Source organism: Natator depressus, chromosome 19, assembly GCF_965152275.1.
Source record: "Natator depressus isolate rNatDep1 chromosome 19, rNatDep2.hap1, whole genome shotgun sequence".
Lineage (NCBI taxonomy): Eukaryota > Metazoa > Chordata > Testudines > Cheloniidae > Natator > Natator depressus.
In genome coordinates this window covers 9,641,761-9,666,660 of record NC_134252.1, presented here as the reverse complement: position 1 = coordinate 9,666,660, position 24,900 = coordinate 9,641,761, and the positions used below count along the sequence as shown (strand labels likewise).

Genomic DNA, 24,900 nt, shown 5'->3' with positions numbered 1-24,900 from the left:
CCCGGCCGTAACCGGGGCAACCGCGACAAACAAGATGGCGTCGCGTGGGCCGAGCCCGACGGGGGGAGAGTGAGTCCGTTAAAAGCCCGCGCCCCTCGGGGCTGGGAGCCGGGGGGGGCTCCTCAGGCTGGGCCGGGCTGACCACGGCGCCCTCAGTGCGGGGGGGGCCGCGACGACGGGCCCAGGGATGCCCAAAGCCGTTGGGTTGCGTGGTGACGCCTTATGAGGCCATTGGGTGGCACGTTGTGAGGTCACCGTGTTGCGCGGGGACGCCGCCTGAAGTCATCGCCTTGCACGGTGGCCGTTGGTGATGTCATAGTGATGTCATAGTCTTGCATGAGGATTCCGCCCCCCCCCCCCGCCCTGGCGTCACTGCATTGCGCTGTGGTGACTTGTGAAGTCATTGCGGTGCGCACTGATGACATGCGGGGGGCTTGGCCCGGTGAGCTGACTTTTTGAGGCACAATCAGTATGTCCGCGCTGGTGCGGTGAGGGAAGGTCACGATGCTTGAGTTGGTCCCTCCACAGCAACCCCAGGGAAAGTGGCAGCCTTCGCCTGAGGGCTGCACCCAGCTGGCATGAAACGGAGCAGATTGCAGGGCAGATTGTGAAGCAGATTGTGGCTTTTCACCTGGAGGCTGCAGCCGGTGTGAAGACCACAGGGCCCACAATGAAGTGCTTGACGTCATTTCTATGGGTCTGTCTAAGCAGCAAAGAAAAACCTGCCGCTGGCCCGTGCCAGCCAACTTGGGCTTGCAGGGCTGTTTCATTGCTGTGTAGATTTCTGGACTTGGGCTGGAGCCTGGGCTGTACAACCCTGCGAGGTGGGAGGGTCCCAGAGCTCGGGCTCCAGCCTGAGGTCATAAGTCTACACAGCAATGAAAAAGCCCCGCAGCCCCATCTTCATGAGCCAGAGTCAGCTGGTACAGGCCAGCAGCGGGTTTTTCTTTGCTGTGTAGACATACCCTATGGGACCCCACAGGCAAAAGAGACCCCAGCATGGAATGCACCCTTTGCTCCAAGCAGCATGGCTGGACCTGAATCCTCTGCGAGGCTCCCTGCTTGGTATGAAAGACGAAGGGTCAGGCTTTTAACTCTGTGGTCTGCCCTAAGACCAACCTGCTCTGAGGGAAACCTCTACAATGTGTGATGATAAAATACATCCTGGGGTCATCAGTGTGCCTCAATCTTGTGTTCCAAGGCATTTCACTCTCAGTTTCATCCTGGAGCCTGGAATTGTAACACTGTCTTTGTTCCCTAGGGTCTAGAGCTGTCTAAGGTATAAACCATGAGTTCTCCTCTTTCCTCCCTGGGGAAGCACCGCAGAGTCCCGCTGCAGAGTCCAGGGTAAATGAGACATGAGGGCTCTTCCTTGCGTTGTCTTGTTGCCATCTTTGCTTATTTGTGAAATTTTGATATCAGCTGCTTCTCCTAACATCTCCTAATCAAGGCATAAATGACAAATGCCTCAAGACCAGCAAACTCGCACCTCACACTATATACTTCACAGCTGTGTATGCTGCCTGGTATAAACTGGGAGGGTTCTTCTTTGGTCTTGATCTTTCAAGATGCTGGGTCCCTTCAGCTCCCATTGAAGTCAGTAGGATTTAAGGGTGGTCAGAACCTCACTCTGCAGTCACTCAGCACCTTGCAGAATTGGGCCCTAAAAACCAGTATTGTGCCATCCCAAATCTAGCTGTGAGCCACCGTTCCATGGTAGGGCCCTGTATGAATCAGAATAGTCTGTGCAGTTATACTAGCAACAATAACCTTGCTGGAGCTCTTGGTTCTATGGCAGGGGTGGGCAAACTATGGCCCATGGGATTGCCAGCCCTGTGGCCCAGCGGGGCTAAGGCAGGCTCCCTGCCTGCCCTGGCCCTGTGCCGCTCCCGAAAGCGGCCAGCACCATGTCCCTGCAGCCCCTGGGAGAGGGGAGTGGGAGCAGAGGGCTCTCTGCGCTGCCCTTGCTTGCAGGCACCACCCTCCACAGCTCCCATTGGCCAAGAACGGGGAACTGCAGCCAATGGGAGCTTTGGGGGAGGTTCCCGCAGGCAGGGGCCGCGTGTGGAGCCCCCCGCACCCAGGGGCTGCAGGGATGTGGTGCCGGCTGCTTCCAGGAGTGGCGCCGGGCCAGGGCAGGCAGGGAACCTGCCTTAGCCCTGCTGCGCATCACTGCCTCCACAGAGCCTCCTGCACCCCAACCCCCTGCCCTGAGCCCCCTCCCGCACTCCACACCCCTCCCTGCACCCCAACCCCCTGCTCTGAGCTCCCTTCCGCACTCTGCACACCGCACTCCCTCCCGCACCTCAACCCCCTGCCCCAGCCCTACATTCATGGCCCTGCATGCAATTTCCCCACCCAGATGTGGCCCTCGGGCCAAAAAGTTTGCCCACCCCTCTTCTATGGCCTTGTGGTGCAAGCTGATCCCTAGCTGGGACCAGGAGGAATATTGTACAATTCTGCATAGCACGGTTGGCCAGGTTTGTTGTTTGTCTTTCTTTTGCTTGTCTCTAGTGGGAAGCAGCTAAAGTTAGTTGTGGCTTCCTGTGATCTTAATTGCTGCTAGGCTGCTCTGAATTTGTTGTTTGTGTGTGAGCTCACTCAGCACACAAAGCAAGAGGGGGCTTGTTTGATTTGTTTCTGTGTAGTGAACTGGTGAGAAAGTATAGGTGGTTGCATTTTAAGAACATTTTTGATGTAATTTAGAAGTCTGTTATCCCTCAAACAAATTACCCAGCCAATAATTAATCTGTCTGCTGTTCGTTTTCTGTATTCCCTATTCTTATGTGCAGGAAAAGGACAGTGCCATTTAAGCTGAGTGCCTACAATGGTGAGTAAGGCCTTTCTCTGAGCTCATGCTCAAATAAATTGGTTAGTCTCTAAGGTGCCACAAGTCCTCCTTTTCTTTTTGCGAATACAGACTAACACGGAAACCTGAAACCTGTCTTCCCTTTGTGTTTTTTACATTGAAGTGTTATGTGCTTAGTTCATTTTCTTGTCCTTGGTTTCTCTCTCCTTCCCACATCTGTCTGATATCAGATTAGTAGGAAGTAGTTTTCCCATCCCCAGGATTCGTTGGAACATGTTTAACTCTCTAAAGTAATTTACAGTTCCAAATCAAGCTGCTTCCCTCATTTGTCCATGCTGTCACCTATGCTCAGAACACCCTCTCTAAGGCAGAGCAAATTGCGTCTTCCAAATCCCTCTTTGAAACTCCCTTCTTCTGTGAGGCTCACAAACACTAATCCTGGACAGTATTATGCTGTCGTCACCTTTTTTCTAATGCGCAAACAGTCCCACCACTCACCTCTCTCACTCTCAGAAAAACATACTCTAAATTAGCACCATGGTCTGCCTCCCAGTATAGTTGTGTGTCCGATCGTTGTCTGTCTGTTTAAAGTGTAAGCTCCTCAAGGTATGGACTGTATTGTCCTTTGAGTGTCATACTGTGCCGAGCACACTCTTGAAGCTTAATAACATCACTTCGGAAGCCTTTGGGTGGGCGAGTGGGATTGTGTCACCACCCTTTCCCCAACCCTCTCCTTCCCTGACGATACACCCCAGCATATTCTTGACAAGATTTTGGTGAGGCATCATCTAAAATGTGGACCTGGCCCTGCCTCTGATGCTTCTTTGCCTCTTTGATTCACAGAGGATGAAGCTGCACTACTGAATGACATCCTGTCTCCTAGAATAAAGTTTCCAGTGCAAGACATTTCCCCTTCCTGCTCAAAGGGAACAGCAACAAAAACAAGTACCCATGGTAATGTCTCTGAAAGGACATTTGCTGCTGAGCCAGACACAGTGCTGGCATCAGGGTCTATAACCTTAATGGTCCATAGATGGTGCTTGATAAGTGAATCCAGCTACAGAGTCTGGTGCTCATTTCACATCCCTGAACACTTTCTTACCCAGTGTGCCAGTTGGTGATCTAGGGATGCATACACAGTGTCTGCTGCAAGGTCCATATCTACCTCTGTTACTTTGGCCAGGGACTTGCAGGATTTATACACGGTGCCCACAGGACATCCATTCATGCTGTCTGCGAGGGCTAATCCAGGATTTTTGCACTATGCTTTCAGCCCATGTAATGTGGCACTGGATGATCATAAGGGTTCCCCTTGGTCAATTTAAAATTATAATTCTGAAGGTGCTTTTTTGGGTGATGTGTTGTACTTGTGCTTATAGGGGCAGCTCCGACTGACATGGAGCTCATGTCCTCCATGATGCAAAAAATTGCTTTGTTGGAACAAAAAGCAAAGAGCCAAGCACAAGAAATCCAGCTGAAGGTAAAAATGCCAGCCTCATTTGGGCCCTGTCTGAACAGTTCTAGCCATGTTAGCCAGAACCAGATCACACCTAGTTTGGGCTAAAATGGTGTAATTATTCTTTAGACAAGGCAACTGCTAGGCCTGTATCTTACTAATTACAGAAACCACCCACTGTAGAGGCCCAGTTGCTGTTACCACACTGCAGGAAGGAACAGTCCCTGCAGTGATCCTAGGAAAAAATGAGCCCTAACACCTAATGTCATTGACTCTTCTGCTTTGAATGTTTCTTTTCTTCCTTCCATTTTATAATGTTTGAGTTGATTAGAAGGCCAGAGGTCTCACTGAAGCAGAAACACCCGATAGAAATGGGAATGGATAGTACCCTGTTGGTGTTATAGACACTTTAGGGTAAATAGTGTTTCTAGTGGCTAGAAGATCAGGACTCCTGAGTTCTAACCCCAGATTTGCCATGTACTTACTATTGACTTAACTTTGAGCCACACCCTCAATGGGGGTAAGAAAGCATGAGCGCAACCTGCATAACTGGACTGTGTGCGAGAGGAGGAGCAATGATCATGAGGTCACTACTCCCCATCTCATGCAGGTGGGCAGTGGATGGGCAGACAGGGTGACTTGGTCCCTGGCCTACTTCTGGGACTGTGCAGTTATGTGCTATTCCCTTACTCAGGGCCTGTGGTAACTCCACAGTCCAGCCCTATGTGATCTTGGGACAGACCGCACCCTTTCTAGACCTTACTTTGCCCATCCATAAAACAAGTGTAGTTAACCTACCTGGCTTCTGGGAGCAGAGTGGCTAAATCAGTCGGTATGTGAAAAGTGCTTTGAGATCCTCAGAGGAAAGGAACCAAGTGCAATCATTATTTTTGCCTTTTTTCTTGGATCTTCAGGCTAGAAAGGTTGCTGAACTTGAGAAGCAGGTGAAGATCCTTCAGAAAGGAAAAGGTAAGTTGTTCTGTTCTTGGCACCCTTCTGTTTCCTGTGTGTGGCTTACATTCTCTTCAGGTGTGTTTACACTACCCACGTTATAGTGTGGGTGCTGCAGCGCCGAACGAGGGGTGGTAGCTTTATCGCTGGGAGCGCGGCTCCCAGCGATAAAGCACTGTCTATACGGGCACTTTTAAGCCTAAAACTTTTGTCACTTGCGGGGGGTGTTTTTTCACACCCCTGAACGACTAATGTTTTAGAACTGAAAGTGGCAGTGTAGACACAGCCTTAGGCTCAGACCGTGCTCTTTTCCAGTACTGGGAGGTGCTGCTGTGGACCTCAGTACAGTCCTTTCCTTGGGGAAGCCCAGTTCCAGTACCCCGCCAAGGACAACTGTGAATTACAAACTCACTGCTTCATTTGCCAGCAGGTTTTCAGTTCACGCATGCACCTGCTGCTGACTTTTAAGCTGCTGGTTTCTGGTGCAGTGCTCAGATGCCACAGTGACCTGCTTTCACTATGGTAAAGTGTTCCCACAAGACTGAGAACCCAAGCAGAAGATGGCCACATAACCACTTGGTGTGTAGGAGTGGTCAGAAGAAACAAGGCTGGGAAGAGAGCAAACCAGCGTTCAGATTTATAGGCCTTTTCCCAGCTAAATAAATCAAAAAGGCCTCTTACAGCCAAGGTTTACTGTGTGACTCAAAGAACTCTCACAGCCAATGTTTCCCCTTGTCCCACATGTGATCTAGTTCCAAATTTGATCCAGCCTTGAGTGAATCTCTCCCTACAGTTGACTTCCCTCAAAGTCCCTTGGAATTCAGTAGTTCCCTCAAGCTGAGCCCTGACACATTGGGTGGGATCAACAAAGGTACTTAGGTGCTTAAACTCCAGATGTGGGTGCATTCATTTGGGGTTTATGTGCCTAAGTCCTGGTTTTGCTCCACTGTAATTCACAACATTCCTGATGAACTCTGTAGGGGCCTAAACTCACTCGGCACCTAAGTTTTTCAGAGTAAAAGTTCCCTAGGCGTCTGTGTTCCTGCCTATGGGCGTGTGTATGCTGCCTTCCCCCAGTCACTTTGATGATTTCTTTACTCAGGGAGTAGGGTGTATCCACCTTGTCAAACTACAGACAGGGTTTATATACCCCATCATGTGGTGGTCACTCTATCCAGCAGAGTAGATCCAAATTCACCGGGTTGCTGACTTTTGAATAGATTCATAGATATGAACTGGGTAAGTCGAGTCACGCCCACTGTATTACTGCAAACAGCACCATTTACACATGAGCTCCTTCTGTGCAGCATAGAAGCTCACCAGTGTTGCCCATAAATAACTGCCAAATGTGTCTTTTCATCCATTCACATCTTTTTGGAGGTGACCCTGGTTGAACAGTCAGGGGACAGTGGGCAAAGAGTTGTGTTTTCAGCTTCTGTGCCTTGCCGACTCAAGTGCAGTTATTTATAGACGGGGGCTGAGGATCCTTGTACTCCCTGACACTGATTATCTCAGCTCTTGTCTGAAGCTTTTTAGAGCAAAAATAAAACACCTCAGGTCTCTGTCTTTCCTCTGCAGATTCCCCAGAGTCAAGCGGAATAGAGGAACTGGAGGTGAAGTGTCTTCAGCTGCAGAATCAGGTCTGGGAAATGGAGGTGAGATTCATGGATGGACCCCCCTGGCCTCACCCTGTGCTCCCCTGGAATTGGCTTCCTGTTCCTTCAGTCCATAAATGTTTGGTTCTTACTAAGCTGCCAGTTTCAATATCACTGCCTGTTATTACAGCCTCTGTACAGAAGGAACAGGTTAAATGGAAGATGAGGGATATTCCCTAATCCCCTTCCCACTCCTTTTCCTTTCTCCCCTTTTGAATCTGTTTTGATATATGATGTAACACTCAATAATAATTAGCAGCTTGCTAATCGTAGCACCGCTCATTCTGAAGAAACCCAGGGAATTGTACATAGATTCTTAGACTGTAAGGCCAGAAGGGACCATTAGATCATCTACTCTTTCTGACCTCCTGTAAACCATCAGCCATTACATTTTACCCAGTTATTCGTGTAAGGAGCTCAATAACTTGTTTAGCTAAAGCATATCTTGCAGAAAGATATCTAGTCTTGATCTGAAGACATCAAGAGTTGGAGAATCCGTCACTCTGGGGAGCACTTCACTCACCTGTGATATGCAGTCATCTCTAGGGTGGAACACAGTAGCCTTTGAACAGCTCACAGCAACACTACACAAGATTGTAGGACAGGAAGTGAAGAATTATTTATCCAAATTGCAGTGTGGGGAACATTTATTAATACTATTACTACTTTGCATTTTAACTCATTTCATCCAAGGATCCCAAATCTACTCTATTACTATCCCCATTTTACAGACAGGAAAGCTGTGTCACAGAGAGTCAGTGGCTCTTGATACATGCTCAGCTGTTTGATATGGAACCACAACACTTTCCTCTATAATACAAAATTGATGTCTGACTGAAACTTTAACCTGGTGATTAGAGCAGGGAACTGGGAGTGAGGACTTCTGGGTTCTTCTTCCAGTGCTGCCACTAATTTCACTGTGTGGCCTTGAACAAGTTTTCTGACCTCTCTGTCGTTCTGTTTTCCAGTGTGTAAAATGCGGGTAGTTGTCCTGACTTAACTCACATTTAGTTGTGGGGTTTAAAAAATTAATGTTTGTGATGTACTTTGAGATCCTTGGGAGAAAGGTGCTAAGTAAATATAGCACATCATTATTATTGACACCTGGCTAGATTGCATGCATTTTTAATAGCGTTTATATGCAAACACTTATGCCTCCTCATTTTGATCTGTATGGCTTTAGTTTTGTTTCAATCCCTTCTTTTGCTGTTCCAAGTTAACTGGCTGACTCAGTAGAACTGAAAAGTCTTTGCAGTGATCAAAGACATGATAGACTGAGTACTGAATGATTGATCACTGTGGATAGATTCATACAACTTTTGGAGTCCATGACATGCTACTCTTCCTGCCCAGTGAGTTTTCTCACCCCCGCACCTTATAACAAGGTCAAACTTGTTCAAGGCAACACTCATTTTACAGCTCCCATTCCTGGCCTTTGATAGTCCCATGCTTCTCAAGCTAGTTCATCCTCTTCTCCCCTTCCCCATGCAGCGGTTTCTGAATGATTATGGATTGATTTGGGTTGGAGAGAGGAATGAACAGCTGGAAGAGTTGAAATCATTGAAGAAGCAGGAAAATCAGCCATCAAGGGGTCTCTGGAAACCAGGTAAAGCAGCAATGCCCTTTGCTGAGGCAGACAGCCTGCCCCTCATGGGGTATTTAAAAAAGGCATAATATTCTCCAGATTGGAAAAACAGATAATTTGGGATTTATTAATCAATCAGATTCATGGCACGATAGGCCTTTGTGACTCCTGTTGAACTGCTTCATCGTGCCAAGACTTGTGCAGAGAGCTCTTAGCCCGTAGGTCATTCATTCAATTCTTATTATTTACGTAACATCTTAGCTGGGTGTGACCCTGGAAAGATGCACCTTTCTATCTGAAATGCCTGGTCCAAAAACCTGTTCAATTCATGTGTTTGACTTTTTTTAGTTTGTGTTTAGAGATGAATTTTTAGTGCCCTTTATATAAACTTTATTAACATCTCTGGACACAACGGAGGAAATTTTCAAAGGCGCTAATGAGAGATAGGTACCTAACTGCCCTTTGAAAACCTCCCCTCTGTTATCTGTAGAACAGGCACTATGTGGGCAGTAGCAGGTCAGGCTTCCCCCTTACTGCACTCCCCTCCCAATATGCTTCAACTCTGACCCGGAGAGACCTCCCCTAGGGCTAAGAGGGGAGCTTGGTGTCAATGACATCCAGCCTTTGGCTTCTCTGCTGAGGCTGTTGAGAAGGGGGCATGGGCGGTGGGTATCATAGGCTGGAGGAGGCTGAGCCTCCCCAAACAGCCAGGAGTGTCCCCACCCATGCTCTGCCCTCAGGCCCCCTCCTGCCAGTTCCTCTGTCCCTGTGCTGTAGCCCTGGCTCAGGTTGGGGCTGGGGCTGTGCTTCCCACACGGTGCTCCAGGGCTGGGGACACTAACCTCGGAAAGGGGCCGGGGGTTGCAGTGGGGGGGGGCTCTGGTGGGGGGCACAAGAGGGGACTTTGGCCGGAAGGGGCAGAGCTGAGGGCTAGCCAACCTTAGCCAGCGGTTCACACGCTGCCCATGAAAGGGGGCCTGTTAGGAATGATGGCTTCTGGGATCTGAACCCCCAAATCAACCTCTTTGCTTTAGGGAAAGACAAAAAACGGTAGTGTGGGATTTTCCAAAGCTCGTAAGTGTCGTAGGTGCACAGGTATCATTGCAAATCAGTGGGACTGGAAAGTCCTATCCTTAAATGATAGAAAATGCAGTGAGGGGAAGGATTTTGTGTGGCCAGAGCACAGTGTGGAAGCAGCTTACAGCAGAGGTGAAGATACCCAGTGAAAATTAGTCCAGCTTGATGCGGGGATGAAAGGGTCTAATGTTTTACAGATAGCTCTGGATGCAGGTTGGGTACAGGGCCGTCCTGACCCATATGCAAAGTACACAGCTGCGTAGGGCAGCAGGAAATTTTGGGCAGGAAGTGGAGCGACTCGGCCCCAACCTGCTCTGCGCCGCCAGCAAGTGCTGGGAGGCGGTTTCCCCCCTGGCCCACAAGCCTGCTCCTCCCCCCAGTCTGGAGGCCCTGTCTGGAGGCCACACGCACACACACCCTGTGGGGGGCTGTGTAGGGCACCAAAATGGCTAGGGATGGCCCTGGTTGGGTATGATAGGTCCCACAGACTTTCAAATGCTAAGGTCCTTCCCTGTTATGATTTCCTCATGGTGATCCTGGGGTCTACATCCTAACCCGCTTCAGTAAAAAGAAGACTTGCAATATAACACGAGCGGCACCAGGAACATAGTTTAGTAACTGCGGATGTTTTCTAAAGCCCATTTCTTTTGTGGAGCTAATGGGTCAGCTATCAGGAAGAAAATCTTCAGAAGCAGTCCCCACACTTTGAATGTTTGGAGCCTGATTCCAATCTTAGGCAACGCAGACATGAAATGGGTGTGAGATCAAAATCCGGCCCTTTCTGTATGCATTAGGTGCATTGATTTGCCCCGATTGCCTGACCCCATCAGAGCACACTATTGTTCCCTTCCTCCAGCAGCCACGTGAGTGGTTTTGTTGGGAGCCGGTTGCATTGTGTTGAATCCTATAGTATTTAGTGATGGCTTCCTGATAAGTGGTAAGAGAGAATTATGAGAATATACTTGGGACTTGTAGCAGCCTCACCTTCAGAGTGCTGTGAAAACCCCCCGCTACTTAACTTTCATAACTCCTTGAAGTAGGTAAGGGAGATGATCTCTGAATAGCAGTGGGCGTAAAGCACAGAGGCTAGCATGTCAGTTCACTTGGCCTTACTTGCAGATTGATGCATTTACAGAGATTGTTTCTGCTTATTGATGCCATTTTTATCCTTTGAAGGATGTGTCAAAAGCAGAATTGAAAATATCAGAGGCCTCATCCCAGTCAACATCTCTGCGCTCACTTCCTCTTCTCATGTACTTCTCCCACTGTCATCTGCACATCTCTTCTGCTCTACCCCATAAACCTGGCATCGCTTTCTGAAGCACCCAAAAGACCTCCCTCTCGCCAATAATCCACCAGCAGGAGAAGGGATTGTCTAGAAAGAGCAATCTGCCTGAGATCAGTCATTCAGCTGGTGTCCCATCTGTGTTCCCTGCAGCAGCCTGTGCTGAAGTTAACTGCTGGTCTAACCTAGGTTGTAAGCTCTTTGGGACAGGCACCTCATCTCCCTCTTTGTATTGTACAGCACCAAGCAAGGAACGATGCTAAGTACATTATAACCATCAAAATAATCAGGGCCTCCAAGGAGTGCAGGCTGTGGTATTGGCTGATGATGCAGTTTCATAAGTTGATAACAAGGGGACTGGTTCTCCACTGTGGCGTTATATACACCTGTGCAGTGTGGAAACGAAACAGTGCCATTCTGATGTGATAGCATTTCACACTCCCTTCCCAAAGGAGTAAATGACACAAAGTGGAGGCAGGGGAGCCAGGCCCAAAATGGTAGGGTTTGGGCAGCACCTTTAACATGCCCATGCAGGGAGACGCGTGGATTCAACACTCCTGTCTGCAGGCTCCTCCCCGACGATAACTCTGTTTTCCTTGCTGCAGGTCACTCAACTGTTTCCAACTACCCAATCGATTTTGATTTAATTTTTGAAAATCTGAAAGATTTAAATGTGCTGGCTGGGGAAGGTGTGTCTCAAATCGAACGTACAGCAGGAGGTGCGAGACTGAGGCAGCCCCAATCAATATCCCTCACTTTTTATCAGAATGGGATAGTCATGTTCAACGGACCCTTCCGGTCGTATGAGGAGCCGTCCACGCAGGTATGGACCAATTCCTGGAGGAAGTCAAGTTATTGCCATCTAACTATTCCCTCAGCAAAGGCTGAGGGTGGGAGTGGGGAAAGGCTGAGGCTTGTGGGGGTCACTGTAGTCCCATCTGCCCCCCACAGGGCTTCGTGAGGAATGATGGTTGTTAGAGGATCTGCCAGTCTTTCCCAGTCAGAGATCCTGTAGTGCCTTTGTAGGTCTCCAGGTCTGATGCAGGTGGAATGTATCAGCAGCAAGGTACTATGGAGTCTGAGGCCTGATTTTTAAGCATTCATGCTTTGTTTCAGCAATGTCTTCAGGATATCATGGATGGCTATTTTCCCTCAGAGCTACAGACGCGCTACCCGGATGGTGTTCCTTTTCAGGTAAGCAATGCAAAGCCCCCGCCATCTTCCTTTTAGGAGAAATCCCTCTCTCCATGCAAACTGCGTCTATCGTATTGTTTGCACCACTCTGCAGGCCTTTCTCAACACGAAAAACAGTTTGATGTTTCTAAACCCAGCCCACGTGCAGCTAGACTTTTGAGGTGGGGCACGCACCTGCTACAGCCGTTACAGGAAAGGGCTAGGCCTTTGTGCACTAGAACTGAACGGTTTGTCTGCTTCAATTAATCATGGGTTAGAAAGAGACAGTGAGGGCAAAATTTCTGAGTCACAGAAAGCAGTCAAAGGCGGGAGGTGTGACGGGACACCACTGAGTCAAACTATTCTGCCAGCCTGGGCCCCTTTTTACCTGGTCTTGCTGGACTGGGCTCCCCAGCCTTTTCCAGCCAAGCGCACAGGCAGGGCCACACCCAGCTGCACAGAAAGACAGAGATCTGCGCTGAGAAGGCTCAGCTTATGGGGCTTGCCACAGCACCCACATGTCTACCCCCACTCCTTCGGAGTACAAACCAAAAATTATATAAAATTCACCTCTTCCCTCAATGTGGAGGAGGGTATATGCAACTTCTTGCCCCCCCCAGTTATAAATCACATAAACTGGGTTGTATTATAAACCAGAAATAAATGTATTAGCTATAAAAGGTGTATTTTAAGTAGTTAAGGAGGTAGCGGACAGAACAAGGCAGATTACTAAGAAAATAAAACACAGCACACAAACTAAGCTTAATACACTAAAGAAACTGGTTATATGTAAGTTCTCACCCTAAATGTGGTTCTAATAATCTTCACAGGTCAGACACCCTGGCAACCTGGGTCCAGTTCTTTCCCCCAGTTCAGTCTTAGGGTACGTCTACAGTACGAAATTATTTCGAAATTATTCTGTTCGAATTTTCGGAAGCTATTTTTATACATTCGGTCTTCTGTGTCCCCACTAAAGTGCGTGAATTCAGTGGAGTGCATCCACAGTGCCAAGGCTAGCATCGAATGTTGGAGCGGTGCATTGTGGGTAGCTATCCCACAGTTCCCGCAGTCCCCGCCGCCCATTGGAATTCTGGGTTAAGCTCCCAGTGCATGATGGGGCAAAAACATTTTTTGCGGGTGTTTCTGGGTGTGTGTTGTCAGTCGCTCCTCCCTTCGTGAAAGCTACGGCAGACAATCGTTTCGCGCCCTTTTGGCGTGCAGAAGCCGTACTGCTTTCAGCAGACGGTGCACCACTGCTTTCCTGCTACTATGAATCCACCTCTCATTTCCTCTCATCTTCCTATGTAATCTCTACTATCTACTCTTTCTCTTCCTCATCGAACGCTTCCGCTGCCAACTCTGCTCAGCCATCTTGAACCGAGCAGCACAGCTTCCGCCGCCAGCTCTGCTCTCCCGCTATTGTCGCGCTTCCGAGCTTCTCCATGTTGTCTGTCCTGGGCTCCCGGCTCCGTGAAAGCTACAGAAGACAACCATTTTCCGCCTTTTTTCGGCTACCGTGAACAGAACGGCACCTCTTCCGCTGCCACTCTGCTCTCTTATGTTTCGCGCCCTTTTTCCAGGATTACCTGTGCAGGCGCCATAGCCATGGAGCCCGATCAGATCTCTGCTGCAGTTTCGACCATTGTAAATACCTCATGCATTATCCAGCAGCATGTGCAGTACTTGCAAAACCGGGCAAGGAAGCAACAACAGCGCGATTACGGTAGTGATGAGGACATGGACACAGACGTTCCTAGAAGCACGGCATGTGGCGATTGGGAGATCATGGTGGTATTGGGCCAAGTTCATGCCATGGAATGCTGATTCGGGGCACAGGAAACAAGCACAGACTGGTGGGACCGCATAGTGTTGCAGGTATGGGATGATTCCCAGTGGCTGAGAAACTTTCGTATGCGTAGGGCCACTTTTGTGGAACTTTGTGACTTGCTGTCCTCTGCCCTGAAGCGCAAAGACACCAGAATGAGAGCAGCCCTCACAGTTGAGAAGCGAGTGGCCATAGCCCTGTGGAAGCTTGCAATGCCTGACAGCTACCGGTCAGTCGGGAATCAGTTTGGAGTGGGCAAATCTACTGTGGGGGCTGCTGTGCTGCAAGTAGCCAATGCAATCATTGACCAGCTGCTATCAAGGGTAGTGACTTTGGGAAATGTGCAGACCATTGTGGATGGCTTTAATGCGCTGGGGTTCCCTAACTGCAGCGGGGCGATAGATGGAACGCATATCGCTATCTTGGTCCCGGAACACCGGGGCGGCCAGTACATAAAGCTTGGGGTACTTTTCCATGATGCTGCGAGCACTGGTGGATCACAAGGGATGTTTCAGTGACGTCAACGTGGGATGGCCGGGAAAGGTGCATGACGCTCACATCTTTAGGAACTCTGGTCTGTTTGAACAGCTGCAGGAAGGAACTTACTGCCCAGACCAGAAAATTGCTGTTGGGGATGTTGAAATGCCTATAGTTATCCTTGGGGACCCAGCCTACCCCTTAATGCCAGCCTCATGAAGCCATACACAAGCACCCTGGACAGTAGTCAGGAGCAGTTCAACTATAGGCTGAGCAAGTGCAGAATGGTGGTAGAATGTGCTTTTGGACGTCTGAAAGTGCGCTGGTGCAGTTTACTGACTCGGTTAGATCTCAGCACAACCAATATTCCAATTGTAATTGCTGCTTGTGGTGTGCTCCACAATATCTGTGAGAGTAAGGGGAAGACATTTATGGCGGGTTTGGAGGTTGAGGCCACTCGTCTGGTGGCCAGTTTCTCACAGCCAGACAACAGGGCGATTAGAAGAGCGCAGCAGGGTGCGCTGCCCATCAGAGAAGCTTTGAAAGCCAGTTTCATGACTGGCCAGGGCACAGTGAGACAGTTGTGTTTGTTTCTCTTAGTTACCCGCCCCCTATATATATGAAAGGAAATAAAGTCACAATTGTTTAAAAACCATTCTTTATTATTTGTTGCACAAAACATTGAGAGAAATCAGAAGCTAGACGGGGGAGGGGTGGGATATTGGGTTAGGGGGATGGAGGAGGAGGGAAGGACAAGTCCAGAAACCAAATAAAAATTTAGGATGTGCCAGCTTTCTGCTGCTTGTGCAATCCTCTGGGGTTGACTGTGCGGGTCCCCGTAGACTCTCCCCCCTCACTGGTGTTCTTGGGTGTCCGGGTGAGGAGGCTATGGAACTTGGGGAGGAGGGAGGGCGGTTATACAGGGGCTGCAGCGGCATTCTGTAGTCTTGCTGCCTTTCCCGCATTAGATCCACCAGACAGCGGAGCATGTCAATTTGCTCCCCCATGAGCTTGACCATAGCATCCTGCCTGCTCTCATCGCGCACGTCCCTCCTCTCTTCGTATTCATGTAACGCTTTACATGACTCCACAATTGTTTGCCTCCACGCATTCAGCTGGGCCCTATCAGTGCGGGAGGACTGCATGAGCTCGGCAAACATGTTGTCCCGAATTCGTTTTTTCCACCTTCTAATCTGGACCAGCCTCTGGGATGGAGTAGATAGGGGCCACGTTGAAACATTTGCACCTGCTGCGGGAGGAGAAAAAGGGAGGGTAGTATTTTAAAAGAGACATTTTAGAGAACAAAGGGGACACTCTTTCTCAGTGAAACAGGCAATTCATAGTACACTGCACATGTTCTCTCTTTACAAGGTCTCATTTTGCCTCTTATACTGAAGTGCCTGCCGCTTTGGTGTGAGTAAGCCCCCACATGTGGCCGGGCAACAGAATTCAGCTTGCAGGCAGCCATGGTAAGCCCTAGGGGCACGCGGGGTTCTGCTTCTTCCACATTCATTTCAGTGTTTTCAAACTGCTGGGCCCCCTTTCCCATAGCAAGCAATGCCTGGTGGGTTTGCCATATAAAAGGAGGCCCTGCGGGCTCTCTGGGATGATCGCTTCACACAACACTCTTCCCCCCCACACCGCGTGGCTCTGAGCAGGGATGAGCCCTTTAAACTAAATGCAAACAGCCCAGCGCAGCTGGGTTTCCCCCCACCCCTCACTGTGTGGCTCTGATCAAGCTCTCACTCACCAGAAGTGCCTTCTCCAGGATCATGGTCCAGGAGCATGCCTTGGGAATGGGGGGAGGCTATTGGCTCCAGCATTAAGAATCGTTCCTGGCTAGGGGGGGAAACAGATTCCCCATTTGCCGTCTGTGCACTGTCCTCCTCCTCCTCCTCTTCGTCCTCCAAAAACTCATCCTCCTCGCTCCGTGCTACTCCCCCCTTGCAGGTGTCCACGGTTAGTGGTGGCATCCCCCCCCCATAATTGCATGCAGCTCATGGTAGAAGCGGCATGTATGGGGCTGTGACCTATTCGCCTCCAGGCTTTTTGGTATACTTGCCTGAGCTCCTTGATTTTTGTACAACACTGCTCTGTGTCCTTGGAGTAGCCTCTTTCCGTCATGGCCCTGGAGACTTTAGCGTACGTATTTGTGTTTCTTTTTTTGGAACGTAGTTCTGCCATAACAGATTCGTCTCCCCAAAATGCAATGAGATCCAGTACCTCCCGTTCGGACCATGCTGGAGCTCGTCTGCGAATCCAGGACTGCGTGGTCGCCTGTGATGGTGGACTGTGCTGATGGTCGCCTGAGATGGTGGACTGTGCTGATGGTCACCTGTGCTGATGGTGACCAAACAGGAAATTCAAAAGTTCCTGGGGCTTTTACTGCCTACCTGGCTAGTGCATCAGAGTTGAGAGTGTTGTCCAGAGCGGTCACAAAGGAGCATTCTGGGATAGCTCCTGGAAGCCAATAATGTAGAATTGCGTCCACAGTACCTGTAACCCGGAACTGCGATCTCGATTTTAGCGCTACTCCACTTGCCGAGGTGGAGTACAGAAATCAGATTAAAGAGCCCTTTAAATCGAAAAAACTGGTTTGGTCGTGTGGACGGATTCAGTTTTATTTCGAAGTAACTTGGCTAATTGTGAAATAACCGCGTACTATAGACCAGGCCTAAGTTGTTTCCAGCAGTCATCTTGGGTGGGATAGCAGGGGAGAACTGAGGACCTGGATTACCTCACTCCCCACCCTTAAATAGGATTTGCATAAAGCAGGAATCCTTTGTTTCCTAGTTTGACACTCCTCCCACACACCAGCTTCTTGTGGAAAAGTACAGAATTCAAGATGGGTTCCAGTATCAGGTGACATGGTCACATGCCTCTGTAGGGCCCTTGTAGCCATTCTTCACAGGCTGACCCACAGATTCACAGGAAGGCCATCCACCCGGTTTGGCTTTTCCATTGTTCTACCTGAAGTGTTAGCAGTGGGCGTCACCCAAAGTAGCTTAGCTGAAATACAGATACATAGTCAATATTCCTAATTTCAGATACAGAAATGATGCATGCCTACAAATAGGATAATCGCATTCAGTAAATCGTAACCTTTCCAATGATACCTCACATGAGCCATCTTGCATAACGTATATCTCAGCTATGTCATATTCATATCATAAGCATATTTTCATAAAGAATATGGAATGACACGTCAGCGGAGGCAGCTGCAGAGGATATTATAATCCAGACCTTAACATATAAAATTAGGGACACACATCCCATGGAGCTGGATGTGCTCAGCCCCCCTGGGAAATCAGGCCACTTCCGTGTAGGTGCCTAACTTAAGACACCCGATTTGAAAATGTTGGGCCTGTCGCTGTGGGGGTTAGAGAGTCATGAGGGAATGGAAGATGCCCAGTGAGGACTTAGAGTACATCTACGCTGCAGTAAAACACCTGCGGCTGGCCTGTGTCCGCTCACTTGGGCTCGCAGGCCTCAGGTTGTGGTGCAGACGTTCAGGCTTGGGCTGAAGCCTTAGCTCTGGGACCCTCCCCCCTCACACGGTCCTAGAGCCTGGGCCCCAGGCCAAGTCCAAACAGCTACACAGCAATTTTATAGCCCCGCAGCCTGAGGCCGATGAGCCACAGGGGTTTTACTGCAGTGTGGACGTACCCAAAGTGGCCTTGTGCTTTTCTGACAGTTGTGTTTTGCTGAACTGGGTGGGACTGAATATGGTGCTTTTGCTTCTTTGGGTTCAGAGAGACATCTGGTGGTCCTGGCTGCTTGCACATCCCTTCTTCTGTTAACACAGATCAAGGCAAACGCCTGGGTGAGCCTATCGATAAAAAATAATACTTTACAATTTCACATCACCTTTTATCTGAGGATCAATTTTCATAGATGGGGAAACTGAGGCACAAAGCAGGATCAAATCACTGTACAAATGTGTGCAAGGCTGGAGTGATCATCTGTCTTAGGGTCTGGATGTGATATTGAACTGCTAACTAGAAGGGTTTTAGACTTGAAGGGACACAGGTGTGGGTTTATTTTTCTGGAGGGTCTAAAAGGATCTGCAGACAGCTTCCTTTATAGGGGTTCTATGTTAGAACCACCCTCAGGAGGAATTAACTGTCTCTGTTAGTTGTTTGTTCTTGTTTTGTTCTTGCTGCTTACCCTTTAGTGTGCTCTGATGCAGTGAGAGCTGGGTCCTGGAGGCAGACCGGCTTGCTAATGGCAGCTAGCGTTAATTTAACAGGTCACTGACAGAAGAGACGTTTTCTTTCGGGAAAGGCAGCTACCAGAGAACTTTCCTGGCCAGGGGCAGGTAGTTGGCCATTCGAAGTCAAGTGAGGTAAAGGAAACCAGTGAGATCCCAGGTGAGTCTTTTGCCATTCCCACTAATCCCTGGAGATCCCCTACTTAGCCCCAAAAGAGAGAATAAATAAAGCCCTGGTGAAGCCTGGCAACAGGCATCCAGTTACTAAGGAGTTAATTCTGAGAGACTCTGAGTTCCATGGTGACGTTCTGAGAGGAGTGTTATGTGTGTGCTTCCATGTGCTGCTGCAGGAGCTGAGAGCTGCCCCAACAGTCAGTTTCACAGCGATCACAGCAGCAAACAGTCCTGAGACTTGCCATTCATAAAATACCACAGTTTGGGCAGTTTTCCCAGACTGTGCATGAAACCCACCCACTTTCCGCATGAAACCCAGAGCTCATTCTCAGCAGAGGTCTTTCCAACATCGCCCACTTGAGACATTCAGAAGAATAGCGTGGGTGACGGCCTTCCGGGACTGGGCCTTCAAACAAACAATTGTTCTGTTGCAAGTTACTTATATAAGTGGACATCTTCCCCCCTCAAGATACCAACCTCATCTTCTCCATCTCCGATATGTCACAGCACATCTCCAAGCCCTGGGGGAAAGACATATTATTTAGGACGATCTCACAGGTCCCTTGTTTTCCTTCTGCATTCCAGAAATCTGCTCCAACAGTTGCCAAAAATTACTCTCTCAGACTGAAAATTAAACTGCTCTGGCTAGATCTTGGAAGGTCTGGTGACATATGTTCTGACATGTAGTTGTATAGTGGGAGTAGTCATGGTTATGTATGTTCCTGGACAGCCATATATGGCAACATATAATAATCTATGCAAATGCATTTCCCATCAACCATTGTATATCGCCCTGTTATTTATTAGCTGTGAAGAGCTGCTCATATACTGTGGAATTTGGATCACATGCGTTACGGGTGATTCTAATAACACATTCCCAAAAGGGAACTGTCCGAAGTATAATTCTGATGAGCCCAAGACGTGGAACATTTTAGTATTCGTTTAATTGCTTGGTGTGATGTGATACATATAGGATTCCCCTTCCTGCTTCCCCTCCCTGTCTCTCCCCCCTGTTCCCCCCCTCTCGTGGCAGGTCCCAAGCTCTCACTGGAGCAGTTTCTGAACAAACTTCCAAAATCCTTGATCCGGGAGGGACAAGTGATTGATATCCGAGGGCCAATCAAAGAAACTCTGCAGGTATGACAGAGCCCCTGCATACACTGAGTCTTAATGGCTAGGCTATGCTTAAAATTAAGGTTGATCTAACTATATCTCTTAGGGGTGTGAAAAACACCTCTGAGCTCAGTAGTTAAGCTGATCTCACCCCTGGTGTAGACACAGTTTGGTCGATGGAAGAACACGGCTCGTGCAGTGGATTACCTACAGTGACGGAGAAAACTCTTTCTGTCGCTGTAGGAAGGGTCTACACTGTGATGCTACAGTGGAATAGCTACAGTGCTGTAGTTGAGATGCTGGTTGTATAGACGTTTTCTGAGTCTGCAGTTACACTGGCGTGAATCAACAGTAACTCTACGGAAGCCAACAACCTTACGTAGGTGCAAATAGAATCAGAACTGGGCCCTTTCTCTTGAAAAATCTTCAACCTCCTGGATTCAGAAAAGACTCCAGCAGAAAGCATGAGATGTATTTTCACCAGGCCGTTTCATCCCTTTCTGGAACTGTATCGTTTCTACCTGAGGGGGGGGAAATCATTCGTAACCCATCTGATGATTGAGTAAACATTTCAGTGAAGTTACTGTCTCGGGTGTTCGATCTAGATCCTGTCATTTTGCTTGAAGGGGAGCAAGTAGTTTCCTCAGATTAGTGTAATTATGATAATTAAACTTGGTGCCCATACAGAACATTTAGAAGGAAGTAGACCAATCTAGCTTTATTGGATTAAAACGGACGAATCAATTAATGGGGGAGTTAGTTGTTAGATTAGAAGAAGCCCCAGCCAGCACCAGGACCAGGCCAGGCAGATTTTTTAAAAATAAATAGTTTAACTAGGTACAAAGTGTAGAAGCCATATTGACCATTTGCTGGAGAAACCTGCCTGCTTGGCGCTGTGCCAAGCCTGCTGCAGCCTGCTGGGAGCAGCAGGGGAGAGGGAGGATGGAGAAGCCATTGGCTTTGTAGCTGGTGGGTTCAGGAGGAGGGCACATTCTCCACCTGCGGTCAGAAAACGGGGGACTAGCCCCCATGTATTAATCCAGGAAAGCTGGGCCGATAGTATCTGAGGTTTCCCTGGTTGGTTTCAGGGCTCTGATGGGACAAGTAGCAATGAAGTGATCCTAGTGGAGACGCCCATCCTTGGAGCAATGAAGGAGAGGTAAAGGGCAGTGGTTCCCTCAGCTAATGCATGGTCAGTCTCTCCTGTCCGTCCACTAGCCATCAGAGGCAACCTGCAAAGATTTGTTATAATGGTTTTTCCCATTTTTGCTGCTTTCTGATGGATAAAGAGGGCTTGGAAAGGGAAGGTTCGTTTGTGTGGTTTAAAGCAAAAATGCAAGAGTTTTTTCTGCTTGGTTTTTACTTCAGAAATAGCAGGAAGGCCAGGTTTGATCTTTCCTAGTTTTGGGAGGTGTCTTGAGATTTTTATGATGAATCCTGACATCTTCAGCAAAGGCTTCCTTTATTCAAAATGTTAGCTAGCCCTTGGTATTAAAAGGGTGTTCACAAGAACAAGCAAAACCCAAGGAGTTTGAACCAGTCTGGCTATAAATTCTTCCTTCTCTCAATTTTCACCCTATGTATGGGAAAGTGCCTCCAGAGAAGAGATGAGCAAATGGGGTCACCATTTCACTAGTTCTCCCATAGTCAGCGAGTCTTCCAGGCTAGACAAGACTTGAATTTCTAATGTCACCATAAACCAAGCAGAACTTTGTATTTAAAAAGGCAAATAAACAACCCTACCAAGCAGCCTTGATCCAGAATAAGGAACAAAAAAAGAGCACCAGCTTATCTCAGAAAGTGAAAGAGCAGCCTTGCATGATCAGATTGGCTACAACCTCTCCCTCACGCAAAGGGGTAGGCGGTTGGGGCTGTCTTTCTACATTCAGCTATTTCAAAGGCATGTAGCACTTTGTAAGCCATTTTGGCCTATTTGCCCACAAGCAATCAGGGTTCAGGGAACTGCTAAGGGTATGTCTACACTGCAGAGCTGAAGCTGCAGCGCTGTAAGGTCTCCCGTATAGCCGCTCTATGCCGACAGGAGGGAGCTCTCCCATCGGTATAATTAAACCACCCCCAACATGCGGCGGGAGAGCGTCTCCCACCACCACCATAGCACTGTCCACACCGCTTCTGTCTGTGACACTTACGTCAGTCAGGGGGATTTTTTTTCACATCCCAGACCGACAATAGTTTTACCAGCTAGTGTAGACATTTCCGTAGATTTTTAAGGTACCGTTCTCTATTCCAGCACCTCCCTTTTCCCTTTGGCTCTCTCCTGATGCCCTGTCCAGCCTAGGCCACTTAGCACTGCCTGATCAGTCTCTCTGTAAAATTGCTGTTTCTTGTCTAACCGGCTTTTATGGCCGTCAGGTTGAAGGCAGACGAACAGGACCAGCCTCCAGCCCCCAACATCTCCACTCTCCGGATAAAATCTGAGAATGGGGAGCAGACATACATTGTAAAAATGCTCTTCACAGAGACCATAGGAGACCTGCGCCGGCACCTTGCCCAGAGCAGGTAGGTATAGGGAGAGGAAAGAGGGGTTTTGCAAGCCAGGTCAACAACTCCACCCCACTGAATCAGGCCACAGCAAAAACTGGGCCAGTGGCATTTCCAGATCCCGCTTGATCCCTGGAATTGAGCCGTCTGAAGAATACTCTACAGTGTAAGTCCAGCAGGTACAGGATCACAGTGCCTCTGCCTGCCAGGTGCTGAGCCCCCTCAGCATACAGTGATGTTAGTGGGGGTTGAAGGTGCTTGTCACACTCAGCACCTCCAGAGCGGAATCAGGATCAGGCCCATGGTTTGGGAATTGTGTAGAGATTTCAAATCCTACCTCCTGCAGGGAGCGGACATCTCCATAGTCTTCCATGTTTCTGGCTCTTGTTTCAGTAGTTCCCAACTCATCCTTACCTCCTGCAGTGGTACCTGGGCATGTCGTTGTTGCCTCTGCTCCCCACGCCCACTCCTCAGCAACCCTCACCTTGACTGTTGTCATGCCCTTCTCACAATCCACTTCAAAACTGCCCTGGTTCTTAACATCCTGGAAGCAACTCTGGCCTACCAGAGGCACCTTCCCTCTCCTGTCCCTGCTCCCTTTACAGGACGTAGCCCTGCCTGGCCTAAGCTCTGTGTGCCTGGTGATCTCACCACTACAGAGCTGTAAGAGCTTTCCCTGCTCTAGCTGTTGCTGTCTGGAACAGCCTTCTACGGGCTGGGCTTTCCATCTCAGCTGGAAACACCTCTGTTACTCATTAAATGCTCTAGCCCTCTGCTCTTGTGTAACCCTGCAACTAGCTTATTCCCAGCCGCTCTGTGGAAGGAACATGGCTCACAGGAAAGATTGTACTGTTCTTTCCTAGGGGTGGAGAATCACAGCTGTATGAGATCATCAGCACCTTTCCCCAGAGAGTGTATGCTGACAACTTCATGACCCTGCAGGAGTGTGGACTGATTCCCAACGCCTCCCTTCTGCTACGGGAAAAGATCCCTTCGGCCAAGGAGGGACAGGGCCACAGATAGTGTAACAGCTTCAGATGAGCCAGCTGGCCTTGCAACTGCTACTTCACATGAAGCAATTTGCTTTCCTCCCCCGACATCCCCTTCTCCATCAGGCTCTGTGCTAAGGCAAGAGGAAGGAACAGCCCTGCACAATCAGATAAGCTACAACCTCTCCCTTACTCAAGGGGGACGGAGGGTGGGGTTGTCTTTCCAGATTCAGTTGAACTTCATTGTTACCTGGGCCTACCACCTCCTGTAGGCAAAGCAAGTGGGAGAAATACCCCTGGAGATCTAGCTCCTCCCTGCACTATGGGTGAGAGAACTGTGGTGACTCAAGGCCACACACCCTGCCAGTCTGGATCCTACTAGCCTCTGGGGGCTGCCTTTAGAGGCCTGCTGGGCCTGTGGCCTCATCACATGGCAACCTACCTGTGTAAATATTATCCTGGGGGACTTCTATCCAAGTTAGGTTTCTCTCCACTGTTGCTGAAGGTCACATGATCTTTTTGCCCCTGAGAGGCTGCAGTGAGTTCACTTCAACACCTGTGCCCTCATCTGCAGGTCCCTTATGTCTACACTACAATAAAAAAACTGGCACCACTCTCAGAGACCACATCAGTTGAGCTGGGCTCAGGATGGGGGGCTACAACTAGAAGCATAGATGATCAAGTGTGGTCTGGAGCCAGAGCACTGAGACCCACCCTGCTTGCAGAGTTTCAGAGCCCAGGCTCCAGCCCAAGCCTGAATGTCTACACTGCAATCTTTAGCCGGTGAGCTTGAGTCAGCTGAGCCAGGCCAGACATGGCCATACCATGGTCTTTTATTACAGAGTAGACAGAGCCTTCAAGAACTAAGTTTATATATAGCATAGGTGAAATGCTGTGAGGGCCCTCCCAGCTAGGTTACAGTCCAGTTTCCACATGCATCTGCTCTCTTCATTAGGGCTAGATTCCGATCTCATGCTGGTGTACAAGTGGGCTTAACTATTAAAGTCAATAGGGTTAAACTGGACTGAGTGGAATCAGGCTGAGTCCTTTGCAGGGCTGAGACACAGCCAGAGCCACTCCAGCGAGGCGGTGCCAATACTTTCATTTCCTCTACATGAAACATTTCTTCCTTTAAACAGACCCCAAGTGTCCAATGTTAACAGCCTCCGAGTCTGTATGGCTGAGCCTGGTCACCATAGTGCCAACCTCTGCCTTCCCATGAGAGACATACTCCCCCATTTCTGTCCTATGTGAGGGCCCAGTTCTCAGGCTTTGTACTGTGTTGTCATTTATCCCCTGGGCAAAGTACTATCAAATCAGATGAGTGGTGCTGTGCTTCACTTTGCACACGTGGAAATGATCTGGCAAGTACAAGATGGGAGGATTCCAGGCCTTGAGAGTTAAGGACCCAAGCCCCCTTCTGCATCAGCCTATTTCACTGCAGTACAGAGTACGATCTCTGTGACTAGCTTAGGCACATAGGATTCAGCTAATAAAGAACATACCCCACCTTTTCCTATGAAGGGCTATTAAGGGAGGGAGCCTTAAGCCATGTTCCTATTCCAGCCTCACCCCCTCCTGTCCCGGAAAGCCTTCGACCCAGTCAGCGTGAGAACATG

General features: G+C 49.0%; 1 protein-coding gene and 1 long non-coding RNA gene across 5 annotated transcripts; one reads left to right on the top strand and one right to left on the bottom strand.

Annotated features, from left to right (window-relative positions):
* UBXN11 (UBX domain protein 11) lies at positions 1-24,476 on the top strand. Of its 4 annotated transcripts, XM_074934421.1 has the most exons (15): positions 1-69; positions 1,262-1,347; positions 2,793-2,830; positions 3,653-3,763; positions 4,189-4,289; positions 5,180-5,234; positions 6,795-6,871; positions 8,363-8,477; positions 11,424-11,641; positions 11,935-12,012; positions 18,543-18,663; positions 19,711-19,814; positions 20,879-20,949; positions 22,164-22,310; positions 23,156-24,467. In XM_074934421.1, the coding sequence occupies exons 2-15, from the start codon at positions 1,289-1,291 to the stop codon at positions 23,313-23,315; spliced, it is 1,455 nt and encodes a 484-aa protein (XP_074790522.1). In that variant the 5' UTR covers positions 1-69; positions 1,262-1,288; the 3' UTR covers positions 23,316-24,467. The 4 variants fall into 4 exon arrangements, with proteins under 4 accessions (XP_074790522.1, XP_074790524.1, XP_074790523.1 ...); XM_074934423.1 differs by lacking the exon at positions 3,653-3,763 and having other exon boundaries at positions 23,156-24,472; XM_074934422.1 differs by lacking the exon at positions 1,262-1,347 and having other exon boundaries at positions 14-69; positions 23,156-24,468.
* On the bottom strand, positions 15,012-23,106 carry LOC141974599 (uncharacterized). Its single transcript, XR_012635780.1, has 4 exons — positions 22,630-23,106; positions 19,155-19,198; positions 16,356-17,302; positions 15,012-15,542 (listed from the first exon to the last, which is right to left on the bottom strand). It is a non-coding gene; the product is annotated as an uncharacterized LOC141974599 (long non-coding RNA).
* Positions 24,477-24,900: the final 424 nt, after the last annotated feature.